This window comes from Geospiza fortis, unplaced genomic scaffold (assembly GCF_000277835.1).
Source record: "Geospiza fortis unplaced genomic scaffold, GeoFor_1.0 scaffold64, whole genome shotgun sequence".
Lineage (NCBI taxonomy): Eukaryota > Metazoa > Chordata > Aves > Passeriformes > Thraupidae > Geospiza > Geospiza fortis.
In genome coordinates, this window is record NW_005054461.1 from 267,939 (window position 1) to 285,884 (window position 17,946).

General features: G+C 37.6%; 1 protein-coding gene across 2 annotated transcripts in view; it reads left to right on the forward strand.

Annotated features, from left to right (window-relative positions):
* The window catches only part of SEMA5A (semaphorin 5A), a 313,297-nt gene that overhangs the window by 94,174 nt on the left and 201,177 nt on the right, over positions 1-17,946 (forward strand). For both annotated transcript variants that reach the window (XM_031062762.1, XM_031062763.1), the window contains one exon: positions 4,420-4,618. In XM_031062762.1, coding sequence (XP_030918622.1) covers positions 4,486-4,618 — 133 coding nt within the window. In that variant the 5' untranslated portion in view covers positions 4,420-4,485. The remainder of the gene's footprint in view (positions 1-4,419; positions 4,619-17,946) is intronic.

The window sequence follows — 17,946 nt, forward strand, 5'->3', positions numbered from 1 at the left end:
CTAAAAATGTAGTTTAAATCCATCACCTATAGAATCAGCAAAGATAGTTATTTGAAAGCGTCTTGCTTTGGGACAGCTGCAGCTAGTGCGGCAGCTTTTGCATACCGTGGCTTATTTTGATTGAACAAAGGAAAATGTAGCTTGTAATTCAGAGGTAAATTGTACTTTCAACATGGTGTACTTTAAGTGATCTTGAAATATTGACATCCTGATTATTTGACTTTATATATATAGACTTCAGTGCCTGGAGGGAATAGTCTTTAAATGAATCTGCTTGGACCTAGCAGTAGCAGTAACCTGCCTTGCATGCTTAGCTGTGCACACTTTTTCTTTTTAGTAAGAGATGTCTTTTTTTGGTTCAACTGAAACAGAAAATCTTGGATTGCTGGGTTTTTTCTTTATGAATTACTGTTGTTGTAGAAATCAAAGGCTACATTTGTAAAATATAATACCTTTGCCTAATGGGCCTCATTCATCTTTATATTTCTTCTAGGCAAGCTGGATCAAAAGAAAGGGAATGAAGGATAGAACAAGTGCACAAGACCCTTTACATACAGGAATAAAATAGTATATTGAAATAAATTGCATCTTATAGTGCTGCTTATTCTGCTTTCTTTTTCATTTTGCATCTTTAGATTGTTTTACAAACTTGTAACATGCAATTTATTGAAAGTCTGAATAAGGATCTCTGATAGAAAAGTTTTGCAAATAACAGGTCAATGTGCAAATATTTATCAATAGTTAAATAGCTGGTCAGTGTCACTATTTGGATATATGTTTTGAAGAGTTTTTACCTGGCCATTATTGTCATTGCTGAGAGAGATTTACATATGGAAATTATACAGAAATCAAGGAAACTGGCTGAATCTTTTCATGCTTAGGGTTCTCTTGGCTTTGTCGTTTCTTGTCAGACTGCTTCAGGCTAGCTATCCCTTCTTGGCATGAAAGCTGCACTTTCAGTAAGGAGAGGGGGTGATTTCAGGAAAGATTACTTTGTCTGCTTCAAGCCTTCTGACTTGTGGCAGTGTCTCAGGTCTGTGTAGCTGCTTCCACAGGCTCACTCTTACAGCTGCTGTCTCGGACAGCGATGGAGCTGGTGCAGTGGTCCTTGCTCTAAGATGTACAGAAGGGAGCAATCTAGCCTGTACAAGTTCTGTGGAAAAAGATTCAGTTTTGAAGTCTTTTCTAAGGTGTCTGTTCATTGCTTTGTGCTGTGGGTATATGTTGAAGGCATGTTTCTTTGGAGGGGATGTAATTGTATTTTTTGCGGGGCTTGGAGTTGTATGGGCTTTTTGGTTCTTGGGGGAAGAGTTTTGTTTGATTGGTTATCCTTGTTTTGTTTGTGGATCTTTAAAAATATATTTTTTATTTTTTACTCTAGCAGTGTATTAGGTGCAGTCTCTAGACTCCTTTCTCCTTCCATGCATACACTAGTGTAGTGAAATGGGTAGAAACTTAAAGAACTTGTGATGAGGTTTCTATCTACTGCCTTGATTTACTGTCCTTCTGTCAGTTAGGGCCTCTGAAGATTCTCCTCTGCATTGTTCCAAGTAAGCTTCTCCTCACAGTGCCCTGCAATAATGTGTTTAAATTAATACATCAAAAGTCATTCATAGACTTAAATTAATAAAATAGTGCAATACACATAAAGCTAGAGGTTGAGGCAGAGAGAAGTTTACTCTGTGACTGTTTTTTTCTGAGATATATGGTCATAAGTGTACGCACACCCTTCTTTTTTCCTTCTCTTTTCTCCTTGTTTTTGGATATTCTAAATGAGAGAGTGTTTCCTGTCTCAGTTTTTGCCATGTGAGATACCTGCAGTGAGAGGAAGAGTTCAGCTAGTAAGGAAAACCTCCTTGGCCCCAAAATTCTTCCACAGCATGACTATAACATGCAAACAACTGTGTCGGAGACCACCTATGGCATGTAAGTAGTCTGTCAGGACAGAGGATGCTGTTTGGATTTAGGGGCCAAGGAAAGGTGGTGTTGTGAAGGAATCTTTGCTTCTGCTACTGAGTTTTGTTCACAGGGGACAGGTGGGACAAGTCCTCTCAATACCTGCAGGGTACAAGACATCAGGCCTGTTAACATTTACATCTTAGTCCTTACTAGTACCACTATTAGTCCCATGAAATTAAGTATCCTTTTTGTAATGGAAACCAAGCCATCCATACCTATGTGTGAATTTAAAATTTGGATGAAGGGTGGTGGTCCTTTTCTTTCTTCCTGGAGAAACAGGATTATCTTTTTGCTGTGTTTGCTGAGTAGAGCTGTTTTTTTTTTTTGAAACTTGGCTGGGATATGGAAGCCTTCTTGCATGAAGACCATGGGCTTCATTGACAGCCATAGAGACAAAGAAGGCTGTGATTTCAGTACAAATGTTTCATTTTATTCTTGTTTAATTATTTTCCATTATAGTCACACATTTATGAGTATTTATGAGACTTTCAAAATTAAAAGAAAGTTGTGGTTTTTTTGTTTTTGTTTTTTGTTTAACATGGAATTACCATATTACTAGATCTTGAGATACTTGCTGATGTACTGTCTGCAAGAAAAACATTTTTTGAGACTTTCATGAAGGTATCAGGCCTTCATTTTGCTTGCACAAACATAATCTTACAGAAATCTGAATTAGAAGTAGCTGTTAGTAGTGTATTTGTATGATCTTTAAGTTAGGAATAGGAACACTACAACCCACATAAACTAATTGAATTTGTGTAAGAATAGTGCATCATACATATAAATATCAGTCTTACAGAAAATGGATTATAAAACATTGGAACAAGTGCTTTATGCACTACATACGTTAGTATCCGGAATTTCCATGACCAGATACTGCCTGTTGTAAGCCACAAGCACTTTGTAGGGCCGGATTCCTATTGGTAAATGACATCATAAGACACTACTTAGGAAGGTAAGGATATGAATCCAACTGCCTCAAAGTTTCTCCTTTTTTTTCCAGTAACTTAAGAAAATTTAGCAAAGAAGCTAAAATTGACTATTGAATTTACTGCTCAGATATATTATGCCTTTGATCTATTTATTTTAGTTTAAATGAATGAGGATTAGAAGTGTCCATGTCTAGGCTGGAAGACTACCAAAGGCAGCAAAATAAGGTGGTAAGAGAAGAGCAGTTAGTCTTATGAAGTCTGGTGCTAGTAACGTTAGGGACCAGAGTTTACTATCCATTCTTTTTTCTGAATCTAGCTTTTAGAGCATACTGCTGTTATTGTGGAGTGTTTTTTCATTAACAGCCCTTTGTTTTATGCATTTAGGATGTTTATTTTACGCAAATAGAATGTTTCCACCTTATTAAACAGCACACTACAATTCAGTGAGATCAAGCATATTAGAACTCAAAATTGCTGATTTTCTCTTCCTGAATGTCTCTATTAATTAGCAGAGTGACATTTCTGCTTTTATGGAGCTGTCTTAAATCTCTGGTCTTCCCCCATGAAAGGCAGTGATGTCTCATTTCTGCGTTTCATCAGCGCGCAAGCCTGTGTGACTCACTAAAGCTGCTAGTGGTGAAGGTTTCTTTTGGGTTGTATGATTAGTTGGTAAATGCTTGGCACATTTTTAGTGAGGAAACTAAAGGAACCGGGTTGGATCTAAAATTATAATGGCACTATACATATTCTGTTACTTATATAAGGGTCTGGTTATTGGATGTTTCAAAAAATCAGGGAGTTGAGCTTCAACTTTTTTCTGATTCAGAATGAAAACCATTGCAATGTTCATTGATACCTAAATTTTACTAGAAAGGAGTCTTCATCATTTGAGTCTTCAATTCACAGCCTTGTCATCAGTCAGGAAATGGATGGGGACTAAGCCAGTGTCAGAGGCAGTGACCCTCACTGCTGTAAAACAAAAGTGCGTGTCAGAGCACTGAGGTGAATCTTGTCCTAGGCCCCTTTCTGTGCTGTTCCAAACAAGCTCTTTAGATAGGCAAAAAATACCTGCTCTAGGGCTGTTCTCTCAAAGTAGTCATTCACATGAGGGAGCAATTCCTCTTCTACCTTGTACTTGCAAGAAGTCAAAGCACTCCTTCATCTCTGAGGAAAGCAAGGCAAGCAGCAGTGGATCCAAGTGAACAGGGAAAAGAGATTTAAAAGTGTCTGCTCTATTTAAGAGGATAAAATAAAAAATGTTGGAGAACATTCTTTTCCCCTCATGTTACAAAATAAAAGAGAGGGGATAATGAATAATGATTTTTTAATTCTGCTGGGTGATCAATTTTCCTAAATTGGGTAACTGATGATAGGTGTGTGAAGTGATTAGAAGAGCAACTGACGGCATAATTTTGAGTAGTCAGATGCTGCACAAAAAGGAAGCAATGTTGTTTTGTTTTAAACTTCAAGAATTATCTATTTTTTTCTATGGTTTGCTCTCGTTCTTAAATTTCTTTGAATTCTCCAGGTGCTTTTCCCACATGAATGCAAGAAGAGTAGACAGTTAAAAGAAGTGACTGCTGTGAAGGACAGCATGACCACCATGAAAGGAAGCTGCTTCTTCACACTGCTCTTGGCAGGACTTGGAGTGTTAGGAATACTGGAGTCAACAACAACAGAAGATACCCACTGCCACAGAGCTGAGCACCCAATTATTGCATACAAAGGTAAGATGTAAATGCCAAAAATCTTTTCCAGAAGTAGGCTAAGTATTTTGTAATCACTTAATGGAAACCTCTGCTTTTAATGTAGAATGACATGGGAAAAAGGTACATTCAGTGCTGTTACATAAAAATCTGGGCTGTATTCTATGCAAATTAAATACAACTAAGCTTTCAAATTTTGTTCAGCATTTGTAGCTGAATGTATCACTTAAAGGTGGGTGACTCATTTTCCTTTGCGATTACAACCAGCCTGTACTGTTCCATGGAGTTATTCATTTCCAAGTGCACAATTCTACATGTGTGCCCTCAATTTCATGAAGGACTGTGTTCAATTGCCTTCCCTTCTTCATTAAGGCGTTAAACAGGATGGCTGCCAGGATCAACCCTTGTGTTATTCCACTTGGTAGCGCAGGTAGAGTAAGGGGTATTAAACATTTACTCTCCAAATGATAGTTCTTGAATCCTTCTGCTAAACAACAGATGCCTTCTCTGATACCTTAGTGGTGGCATTGAGTCCCTCAGCATCATCCATTTCTGCTGCCACTAGGTCGGATCTGCCCAAGTCGGATGTTTTCCCTGTTCAACCTTTCATCCCTATTCAAACTTCCATTACTATTGGAGTGGTAGAAGCTGTTCCTGTTGTCCTTGACATTCCATGCAAATAGTAACTCCCACTGAACTTTAACCTGACGTAATCCCTGCATGCCCATATGGTCTTTCTAAATTCCTCCTTGTCCCTGCTGGTGCCTGATACAGCCCTTTTTGCAGTGGATATGCGCAAGTTCCTTCTTTCACCAGGACAGTCTCTTCATACATGTAGTTGTCATCTTGAGTGTTGGGGTGGAACGCTGAGGAACAGTTGGAACAAAGCAAAGAATACTTGGAGGATGTTTTCTTTAAAAACCTGAGGCAGTTAATAACTTACCTGCCTTCTTTTTGTTTATTTGAATTGAGAATTTTCCATTACTGTCACAACTTAGAGGGAGTTCCAAATAGTTTCTAGTTAGGAGGACGTAGGTATTAAGATGTATTATATTTCACACTGCATTCCTCCTGTTTCTCTAAGAAAGCACATGTGTAAGTTTTTCATTTCAATGAATTAGAATTTATTGAATTTTAATTGGAAAAAGATTTGTTTCCATTCTTTTCTTAAACTTTGGGAAAATAATGTTGTTTTTTTCCTGAAACTATTTTGTTCTGGCACTTTAATGGTTTAATAATAGTAATGGTACCAGCTGTCCTGTTCTTCAATACACTAGAGAATGAACTCTGTACCTCAGAACAGCAAACCACCAGTGTATTGTGAAGGAGGGACCTTTATCACTCCCTTATTGATGTGCTAAATAGTGTGAGTTATTCTGATGAAATACCTGGTTTCCTTAGCATTCATATTGTGGTATAATTTAGTTTAAAATGCTATTTTTTATCAGAACTCGCAAACACAATACTTAAAGTAATTAAAGTAGAACGGATAAAATTCTGGTACTTAGCTTCTTAATTTCACAAACCAAGAGATCGCTGCATGTACTTTTTGGTTTTGTATATGCAACTGTAAAAGAAAATAATTGAGACTCATTAGCAGTGCTGTGTTCTAGGAGTTGATTAAAAATATGTTGCTTTATGAATCTAATTCAGCCAATATTTAGGTGGGTTTTGTGAATTTAGACTGATCCTGCCTTCTAGACCTCTCTTGTTCTCTGTCATATTTAATGTCTAGTGATGTCCTTCCAGTTCCAAGTCACTATGCTAAGGCTTTTTGGGAATAGAGGCCGTATTGTTCCAGTTGCATTTTTTGATACAGCCAAAGTTAACGTCACAGTTCGAGTTTACTGAAAAAAAACCAATTTATTTTTACTGTAAATATATGTGGGAAACATAATTATATAGAAACGTTTATGGTTAGATCTTAAATATGAGATCTAGTAAGATTTTGAATGCCAGGGTCCCTCTTGACCTTTTTGGTAAAAATACCATTAGTACATATCCATAACATACCTTAGCCTTTATGAACTGACATCTCTTGAAAAATATTCTGACAAGCTGTAGTTCATACTTCACACAATGATCTGTTGGGAGTCCTTAATAACTCTTGAAAAGTACACATAGAAACACATTTGCAGTGCAGAATACAGCATGTGATAGCTGGGTAACCTAGCTGGTGTGGTCACACAGCATTTGACTTGTAGTTGCAGGACTGCCAGTTAATGGAAAACAGAAGTTTTGAGACCCCAGGAAAAAGTGCCTGAGAGGTTTATCTTTGAATCTGTATGTTAGGAATGGATTAATTGGGGTATCAGAATAAAAGAAGACAGATGTGTGTGAGAAGCCACTCTCTGAATGAGTCTTGCAATAGGAGTTGGCAAGTTTCAACCAGCCTTACTGATATCCATATTCTTCCTGAGACATTTGCTGACTTCATGAATGCCTATAGGAAAATGCTCTCTGTATCTGCTGATGTCATTAGTACTGCTAACGACCAGTAGCAGTTGAGAAATCAGACCAGTGTTCAGTTGAGAAATCAGACCAGTGCTGAGTTGAGAAATCAATTTGTAAATTTAAAATCCCTTTGAGTGCTGCATTAATGCCCTGGTCTGTAAAGTCATCTTGTAGCAGTGTTAGATCCACCACAGCTAAATACTGTGTGGCTGTAGTACTGTAATACTGTGCTTGGTGCTGAACGTCAGCCAAGGCTGAGTGCTATTGAGTGGTAGGTGTTTTAGAGCTTGTAAACTCAGTACTAACTTTACAGAGATATCAACTCTTTTATTTTACTTATAACTGATCAAAGCCCTCTTTTTTTGTAGTTTCTGGTATGCCAAAGTAGCAGTGTACTTATTTGATTTGTCTTCCTTTGAGAGGTAAGGTAGATGAAGTATAAACTATTAAATAAAACTAATGGAGTGAGAGTCTGGTGTAGTGTATGGGTGAACAGCTGCAAAAAAAAAAAAAACCCTAATAAAAAGACAAAATAGTCTCCAGGAGTTGTCACAGTGAAATATGAAATGGGAGTATCGCTCCTGAAAGAGCTTGCTTTCTTTCCCACTGCTCATCAAAAATTGCTCACTTTGGTGATGATTCTGTCAAGCTACCTTGTGTAGAGATGCATATACTATTTCTAGCACTGATTTTTCCAGCTTAATAGTTTTAGTTGAAGACTGTGATATATTTTCTGATAGGAAAAGGCAAGAATTTCACCCAGTTGAGAACCAGTTGAGAAATTTTGCTCAAGTACTTTGTTAGCTGGTGAAAGTGGAAAAAGAAGATGCAGTAGCAGGAGATGCACACACTTTTGAAGAAGAAGATCCACACAAAGGATTTCTGGCATGATCTCAAAGATTTCATTTTATGTCTCTCATACACAGTATTAATAACCATGTTGTAACAACCATGTTGTTTAGCTGCATAATTAATATTAGGACTGCAAAATGCACTTCTTTGCTCTCCCAGAATCTATAAGAAAGGCTGCTATAGATCAGAAAATGTTGGCAGCTCTAAAATTTCTTATCATAGAGCTTCCTTAAACTAGAATAAGGTGGTTTGTGTCTTCCTTGGAAGCTGAAAATTTCCTTTTCTCATTATTTAAGGTTGTTAGGAATTATCACAAAAAAAAAAGATTTTATATAAAATAGACCTCAAAGTATTGGACTGACAGGATCAGCCCAGGAGTGAGCAGTTCAGTGTTTCATGTGGTGAAACTGACTGATGGTGCATGGTCTCTCTTTGAAGTTCCTTTCTTTCTCTCTCTCTCTCTCTCTCTCTCTCTCTCTCTAAGGAGGAGTCTGTGTCTAGAAGTGCAAAAAAAGTGTTAATCTGTTGAAATGCAGGCTTAAAGAAAAAGTAAAAAAAAAAAAAAAAGTAAAAAAATCTGTCTTCATATGCTAAGAATTCGTCAGCTATACTAACTAATTAAAATAGTTGGAGTCAAGGGCTTATAAATCAAATGTAACTTAGAACTGTGTGAAAGGAACGAGGGTGCAGATCACGGAATGGATACACAGAGACTCACTGTGAAATCTTTGATCTTTACACACCTTTTCAAATGCTTAAAATGTAAAGAAAAGGAAATTATGCTTGAGGTAGGTTAAGAGTTAGGACAGAAGAAGGGCTTAAATAAGCTACTCATTAAAGATTTTATTTTTACAAATTTTATTTTTATTAAATTTTACAAATTTTATTTTTATTCAATTTTATTTTATTTGGATATACTTCTCGTTTGCTTGCAGATATGAAATGTTAGCTCTGTAAGTGTATTAGGGTTTACTGATGGTCAGCTACTTGGAAAAAAAACATTCTCCTATTATAGTGAAGGAATTGTAGTATGGTGTTTAACTTGAACACTTAGAGAAGGCTGTAAAAACCACATTTGCTCTATGGGGAACAATGATGCTTTGTAAAGGTTGAACTATTCTTAAGCAAAAAAACCCAAAGCAAAATGGTTTAGTGGTGCTATGTTTGTCTAAATATTTCCAGCATTTCATAGTCCACCTGCACTACAGAACCTTTGTGGTAGCTCTCTGTGGACCTGACCTTTTATTAAATCATATAAAAACTCAACAAAACAAAACCAGAAATGAAAGCAATCACCAAAAAGGATAGAAGTAGTTACAGTGGCAGCTTGTTTCCCCAGACACACACTTTTGCTGAACTTTGAAACACCAGACCTTTCAAAACTCAGCCTAAGACTTGTTCTGTAGATAGACCTGATCCATGAGGTAGAACTGAAGAGGCCATCACAACTGCTTAGCAGCATGTGAGTGAGCTGGAAAAAAAATTGACCCAGATACAGTTTCAGGTGTGAAATTTTAGGTATTGATTGTCCGGCAGTTTACCTGCATAAAGTTGAATTTCTTAGGCTTTTCTATAAGAAATAAAATGCAGTTGTGAACTTGACTTAATTGATACTGGGAGAACAGCAGAGATCATTTGCTCTGGGGCGAGTCTCATTCTTTTAGGCTCTCATAAAATAATCAGAATTTAAAGTTGTGCTGTCTCAACAAAAAAGCATCAATTTGCATAATTTTAGAAGCAATATTTAGGGATAATTTAAATACATACTGTGCCGTAACAAAGTTATCTGTTGAATAAACATGCTCAAAAATAGCAAGTCTCAGTCCATAGAAGAAATGAACTTAAACCCTTCATTTCAACTTGAGGTTAACCAGAAAAGAAAAATAGCGTAGTTATTTTTGATTCCTTGGTTAGAGAATCCTAAGAAATATATTTTCTTAACCTTATTGTCTGACCACCACAGAATTCCCTTAGTTGATGTTTGTGTAAGTAATATAGACTCAGTACATTGCTCTGCTCATTTTATCCTGTGGTTTGTGTATGGAGTGCATGCACTAAACATGTGGCAAGGGGAAATAATATGTGGGCTGGATGAAGGAGGATAAATGGCATATAAACTTGGTTTTGTTTATAGTCTTCTCTTTCTCCTAATCTTGTTGGAAGTTTTCTTTTAAACTAATAGTAGTCTACTAAGCTGTTTAGCTTTTTCTTTTTTTTCCCAATTTTTCATAAATACATTTCGAAGATGATCTGCCAGAATCTGCAGTGGGATTAAGGTTTCCATTATTGCTTTCCATTATGTATCATCTTTTGGGTTTTTCTTTAAATGAAGATGATTCATCAGTGAAGAAGCATTGATTGCTAGATGTTGCAACTTTGGTTTGTATAGATGATAAGACTACGAGATTGTTTGCACTACTTTGCCAAGAACCAGCCCATCTTATGGAGGAAAAGAATTCCTTTACCAGTTCTATATTTTTTGTATTGAATCAGGTTTGGTTTTGCTTTTGTATAGGTGATTAAGCTTCTGGTAGGGAACAGCAACCTTCAGCTCTTTACTGTTAATTAAAAAAATATCTTTGGAGACTGAAGGTCACCATCCTCCTATATTTCCCTGAATCACCCAGTGTCATTGGTGCCCATTCCCATAAAAATGAAGGAATGGCAGGGGATGAATTCTTGAAGCAAAGGACTAGCATACCAGTTACTTTTTTTTCCCCTCTGAAAATGATCATTTTTTGAAGCAAGCATCAATGGCATCCCAGTCAAGTACTGGACCTTCGTGGAATGCCAATAATTTTCATAAATTTTGATGATATAAAATTATCAGTGGCTGCAACGACTAGTGAGCTGTGCAGACATGTCCTATGAGCCTTTCCATGGCTGATTTGTTCCTTATTGCCCTAATGTGGCTCTTTAGAGCATGTGCAGTTCTCTGGTTGTTCACAAAGAGCAAAATGAGTGAGAGGCTCCTACCGCATTCCACTATCTGTACAAAGTGGGCAGATGGACTTAAAATCTGGAATTTTTGTTCTTTTTCTTTTTTTCTTCTTCTTCAAAAGAGCTGTATTTTTTGCTAAAATGTTGTAAATCATCCAAGCTGGGATATGTTAAATAAACAGATCAGCAATCAAGAAATAAAGCTCGTATGCAGATGAAATTCTGTCAATTTTTTTATGTGTGCTTAGAGCAAGAGGGAGCACAATATTGTTCTGATTTTTTTTCTGTTTTATTTTTTTTCCCCACCAGATAGAGTTTCAATTCTTTTCATAAGAAAAAACTGGAGAAAAGGGGGCTTGGGGGTGACCTTATCATGCTCTACAACTGCCTGACAGGAGGCTGTAGCAAGGTGTGGGTTGGTCTTTTCTCCAGAGTAACAGTGGTGGGACAGGAGGAAGTGGCTTCAAGTTGTGTCAGGGAAGACTTATATTGGATATTAGGAAAACCTTTGTCATGGAAAGCATTGTTGCACATTGAGCCAGGCTGCCCAGGGAGGTGTCAGAGTCACCATATCTGGATGTATTCACTGGAGATATGGCACCTGGGGAATTGGTTTAGTGGCAAGCTTGGCAGTGCTGGGTTAACAGTTGGACTCCATGAGCTTAGTGATATTTTCCAACCCAAACCATTCTATAATTCTCAGTAACTTAGACTGCTAGGTCAGAAAAGATGTCAACAATGGCAGTTACTGGCCATCTGATCCTGGGCAGCTTTGTTTTCATACTTTGTAATGACACAGTTACTGGAAAGACTCATCCCAGTGGTCTTCCCTTTCAGATTCTGTGCAGTGTTTATGGGGCCTGTATTGCTGTCACTTGATGGCACCTGCTGCCCTTACTGCCTGTCACTGAATGTCGCCTTCTGCTGCATATCACTTTGTCTGAGGGACTGGGGAAACCCTGGCCCATCCTTTGGCCTTGCTTCAAGTTCTAAAGTTTCAAGAATTTTAAGAGATGGGGAGGAAAAACAGTACTTAAAATTTTGATTTTCTTCTTAATTTCTTAAATACCCAGAGCCTTACCAATAATCTTACCAAGATACATTTGTTTGTTGGATAGCTTGCGTGGAAATAGAGAACCACAGTTAGTGCTTCTTCAAAGTGTTGTTTGTTTTGGTTTTTTGGGTTTTTTTTTTTTTTTTTTTTTTTTTTTTTTTTTTTTTTTTTTCCCCTTTTTCTCCACATGCTTTCTTCCCTGTCTTCCTTCTGTGGCAGTGCTTGTGTGCTGTTGACAAGACTTCAAGGACACTGGGTAGCAGCTGATTTTGTGTGGCTGAATGTGGTAGATACTTGTTACCTGACAATTTGTCATTTTCAGGTTGGACCAAACTTTGACTTGTCCTAAGCTTGTCTTTCCATTTCCAGTGCTCACTTCAGATTTTGTTTTGATGGATTTATAGTTATTTTCTACCATTTCTGAGAATTAGGACCTGACTGTTTTACAACCAGCTCTACAATAAATCTACTAAAGTAGTTGTTAATAGTGACAAACCCCTGGAGTTTAGCAGTGTCTTTTAGAACAAAAGTAAGTTCTACAAGGAGAAGTGTTGATTGTAGTGTTTTGGTTATTTCTTTTTTTTTCTTGCATGTTAACTTATTTTTTTGGCTTTGGGGCATCCTTTTATTTTTGTGGTGGGAGAGTGGAGGAGGTGGGGAATATATTGCTCTTTGAAGTCCTGGCTCCAAACTCTTAAAAAGATCAGTGTCAGGCTTTGTTCTCTATACCCTTTGTCTTTATAATATGTCTTATTTTGTTGAGTTTTGTATTTCTGCATGAAATATCATCTGACCTTTATTTTTTGAGCTACAGTCTTGGGCAGAATTGATAGGATCAAGAAATTTTATTTTGCTGAAACAATGTAAATAAAAAGGTTTATTAAGTTCATATGTCAACATAAGTAAGAATGCATCATTGCAGGATGGCCAGTTCTAGCAAAAAAAGCAAAAATTCAAGCATAGATATTTCCAACAAAAGTAACAGTGCAACTGTCTATGGGCAGTCTGTATTCTGCTCCCAAAAATACATGTATTGAAACTGAGCAGACTTCTTTACAAAACTCTGTCTTGAGACTAAATAATGATTTCCCATAACTATACAACACGATTTCCTTCAAAATGAATTCTTTGGCTGGTTGCCAAAGCCAGCATGTAAGTGTTAAAATGCAAAAGATTAAACCCCTCTGAAGAGAGTGCATGACTGAGGATGGCAAATGTTTTTCATGGTCAGTCTTCCCTCTGTCACATTCAGGAAGATTGGCAGCCGCAGCACAGGGACCAGAGGTGGTAACTTTAAGGAGTAGCTGCTCTCCCTGGGAAGAGCATTAGGGCTCTGTGCTGGATGAGGTGTGAAGTTAGTGGTTTTTAACTGTGCTGGGAGTACTGAAACCACTTTCATCTAGGTGGGGGTTCAGTCTTTTTTCCCTTACGCTTTCTTGTATTTGTATGCAATGTGTGTGTTTGAACAATGAAGCATAAACAATTCCAAGCCCTTGTTCAGAAAAATAAGAAATAAGCAGGCATTGCAGCAGATGTTCCTGTCTCTTCCCTGAGGGCGCAGACAGTCAGAACCCAAATTCCCTTTAATTTTCCCAGTAATAGACATATGCACACACATAAGAATGCAGCAATATGTACTTCTAGCTGGGGAGCTCTGGCAGGGCAGAGAAAACAGGAATGCAGGCTAGATTTGAGATCTTGAAGGTTAGAATGCATTGTTCAAGCAGGTGAACAAGCTGGGGCAGGGCAACTGCTGTGACTGCATCTGCCCTGCCTGGAGAGCAGTGGACAGGTGGCCAGGGCAGCCACTTTGTGCCTTCTGAGAGAATCAATGAAAGATGAGAGTAGCTGGGTAAAAGGAAGCAAGTTTACCATAGGCTTAAGAAAGAAGTTCAAGTTTTCATGCATTCAAAGTGAAGAAACATATACTGTAGCAAGTATGTTCATTTTCTCTTTTCCCCATTAATTATAAATTACTTACAGCCCTGCCTCATTACCTCCAAAATTGTTCTGAAGCTGTAATAGCTGTTTGTAAAATGAATGCGCAGTAAACAGGTGGTGAACTTTCTGGAGAATATCAAGAGGTTTATGGTCTTGGGATTTGTTTTATTACAAATGATTTAAAATGGAGAGGAGCATGAGAAGCTAGCAGAGCTTCTAGATAAGGCAAGATAAAGATATTTATTTCTTGGTTTCTGCAGTTCTCTTTGTATGGAAAAGCAAGCTTCAGGACTGTATTAAGTTTTATTGGTTAGTGGAAGGAAGGCAGCTGGTTTGTTTATGGGATCTAGAGACCTCCAGAATACTGCAACTGGAAAAGGATCTGTAGTTGAGGTTGGTTTGTCTTTTTGTGGGTTCTTTCTTTTTTTCTTTTTTTCTTCCTCCCCCCTATATGCAAAGATGAGCTCTGAACTGCAGATGGAGATCTGACATGTTTTCATGTTTCCAAAGGAGAACCAAATGTAGTGTGGTTAGACTTAAAAGAGGAATCTTTTAGTTTGTGGTTGCTGATTTAATCATTTTGGGCAACTTCGTAACTTCATCTTTTCCTTTATAGAGGACTGGATTGCATTAAATAACCCTGCCTAGACAATTTTTTTTTCCCCCTGGAGGGAAGAAGTGATATTTTGTTTTCTTATATCTTCCTGGACACCTTTTTTGGAAGCTGAAGAGTTATTATTGTCTAATCACTAATTACCAGAATGCCTATTTTTTTCAAGGTATTATTCAGATTAAAACATATTAATAATTTCTATAGGAAATATTTTGAATTTTCAATTCTATTAAAAATAAGGGCTTGACTAAACATATAAACATATATTCTTTCATGTCCCAGTTATGATGTCCATCCACATACTCTTAATTCTGTACACAGCCCTGGTAAAAATAAGTTCTGTATAGCAAATTAAATGTCTTTTTCATTAAAATGCAATACTGAGTACTGTAACAGATCCATCTGTCCCAATCCTTTCATTTTACAGAAAAGCATTAAATGGTGTTGGACAATGCTGTCTTTTTGTTGTTGAACTACTGCTCTTTTCCTCATATGTTGTGTCCAGCCTGCTTGTTGTGTACTCCAATTAGGTTGTTGGAGCCTTCTGGTAGCATAGACCATTAGATTTATTTACATCTGTGCCCCTCCTTAGGCCTGACATTTGAATATTTGTACCTTATCTATAAAAAAGTGGACATGCCAACTACATTCTAGTAACAGGTGGACCAGGAATTTTTCTGGAGCACTGAGCTGGGATTGTCTTTTCAATTTGTATTTTTTCTTCCAGTAAATATTTGTCTCTTTCTGTGAGGTTTAAATGTTAGAGACTTGCTTACTCCTTGTTTATTTATTTGATTAAGGTTCTCAATGCAGTAGCCTTTCCTTCTTGTGTATGAAAAATTACAGAAAAAGCACGTTCCTGGTGCCTTCTAACTCATCCTGGTGGTGTGCATAAGTGCCTAGTACTTAATGTTGTGTTAGTTGGGCATTTTCCTTTCTCCTTTTACTTTGGAACCAAAATGAAGTGTAGGTCCTACCTTTGAGCTCTACTATTGTAGGATGCATTAATAATTGTTTTGTCTGCCCCTGCAATGCATGCTAAAGGAGGACAGCAATAGGAGGATGTAGGAAGGTATAATGGATACCCGTACTGCTGACCCGGGGCTGTAATTGTATTTGCTTTGCATCCCACAGCACCTCTGGATGTACAACCTAGGCAAGGGACACTGTACAGAATCTCCCTGTGGGATTTTCTCCAGACCTGTGGAATAAGGCTCCACAGCATGGGCAAGGCACTCACCTTGGGGATACAATTCTGCAAGAAGCAGTCAGGGTCATAAAGCTGAGGAGGTGCATGGTCCTGGAAGCATGTCTGCCAACATAACGCTGCATATAGAAAGCATGTGTCTGGAATGAAAGGAAAAGCAGCCTGTCATGGGCAGGCCTTCTCTGCTTTACAGTGAGCTGCTGTCTTCCAAGTGCTTGGCTTCTACCATGGGCCTTATGGAAGAAAAGCAGGGCAGATGTTTGTGCTTAGATTTTGTAATGAATATAGTTTAGCAAATTGTTTTTGCTGGAGTACTGTAACCCGTAGAATAAATCTTTTCTGTAAGAGAAATCAAAAATATTTGCTGTGTTAATTATAGTTGTTTGATGAGGTGGGGTTTTTTTTGTTTATGATTATTTTATCATATTTTTGACTTTCTTTCTCAAAAGAAATGGCACTTTTAATGATTTCATGGTTAATGCATCCAACAGAAATTGATTGGGAAAAGTCTGCTCTGGCCTGTTTTGCAACAGAGCTAAGCTAAGGTTAGAGTAGAAATTTGCTTCAAAGAAAGTAAAAATAAAGCATGACTTCACAAGTATATAAAGAATAAGTTCAATTTGTATGGGTTTAAACACTTTGTACCAGAAATAGAAACACCACAGTTGTGGTGGAGCTTCGTGGTGCTGCAGCCTGAGGAGTGCACAAAGTAGTTTGTTCAGGTGCAGCAATGGGTTTCTTTCCATTGCAATGACAACCAGACAAGCCCTGATGCATAATCCAGAAGTTCATTTGCAGCTGTATTTTCAGAAGATCACCCGAGGGGAAAAAAAACCCTGTATACGATATCTTATATTGTCAGTTACATGTTTGTAACTATAGCTGCTTTCTACCCAGTATTTACTTTCTTTTTTAAACTTATTGATCGAAATTATTTAAAACATTGGAGTCATTGCATGCAAATGCTGAGAAACACATGCCTTGTACAAGTTCTAAAAAAGGACTTATATTTTTGACAAACTAGGCTTCAGCTCCTTTCTGGTAAGTGGAGGTGTGAATTGTGATTGGTTTCAGAAGTAATACAGCTGTTCTTTTGCTGAACTTTCCTGATGGAGTCCTCTTTTTAGTTGGAACCTGTGGAATAGTGTTGGCATGTATTTCCTTTCTTCACTCGAGCTGTGAAGGACCTTTTTTCCTTTCATCTGCAGTGACTTACCAGCAAGGGTGTGTTTAATACATCTCCATGAGGAGAGAATACAGTGTGAAAGAGGTAGGAAAACTGGTCATTGTAAGTGTAAGAAAAAAGTAAAAGCAAAAGTGAATCGTAAAATATTTTGCAACAGTCTCTGTCTATGCCATCTTTCTTGCCTGTTTTCCCAACATGGAGCAATGCTTGTTAACCTGAAATAGTTCTGATTGAATTTATTATTCACAGATATATTTATAATATGACATTATTTTAAGATGAGAACTTAACAGTCACACTGAATCGATACCAATGGTGCACAGAAATTGCTGAAGAAAATCGTGTTTTTCTCAGTTCTAGTTTTAAGATAGAGACTGTGGAGTCCCGAAGCACCACAGCAGAGCGTTTACAAGTGCTCCTAGCTGTGTCCTTCTAGCACCAATGTTGCAAAGAAACCCCCAGGCAGGACATGCTGAATGAATGAACAGGTGGATTTCCTCTTGCCAGCCTTGACACCTTGCTTAATAGATTCCCCTGGGGTTAATGGGACTGTCACCAGGGCACCGGGGGTGATGCAATGGTGTCAGTGTGGCACATCCCTGGGGAGACTTCTGACATGTCTCGCTGCCTTTGAAGAGGATAGTGGTGTAACTTGAGTATCACAGTAGGAAATCTAAGGCTAAAATTATTACACAGCTTCAGGAAGATGGAGTTATTGTATCATCCTTAGATTAGATACATTTAATTCTAAACTAGCTTTAGCATGCAGAAATATATTTTAATTTTCTTCTGATAAGATTAGTGAGTTTGTTGTACTGATGCCACCCAGAGACTTCTGTTAATATTGCAAATCTGCTAGTTTTCAACTATGGTGTTATTTTCTGTTGTTATTGTGGTGGTATTATTGTTGTGGTACTGTCGCCGGTTGGACACAAGGTTTTCGGGGTGAAGGAAGAGACGAGATGGGCTCCATGATCAGAAGGCTTGATTTATTAAGTTATGATATATACATCTATTATAACTATACTAAAAAGAAAAAGAAAAGGAGAGTTTCTAGAAGCTGCTAGCTACCTAAGAATAGAAAGTAAAGAATGATCAACAA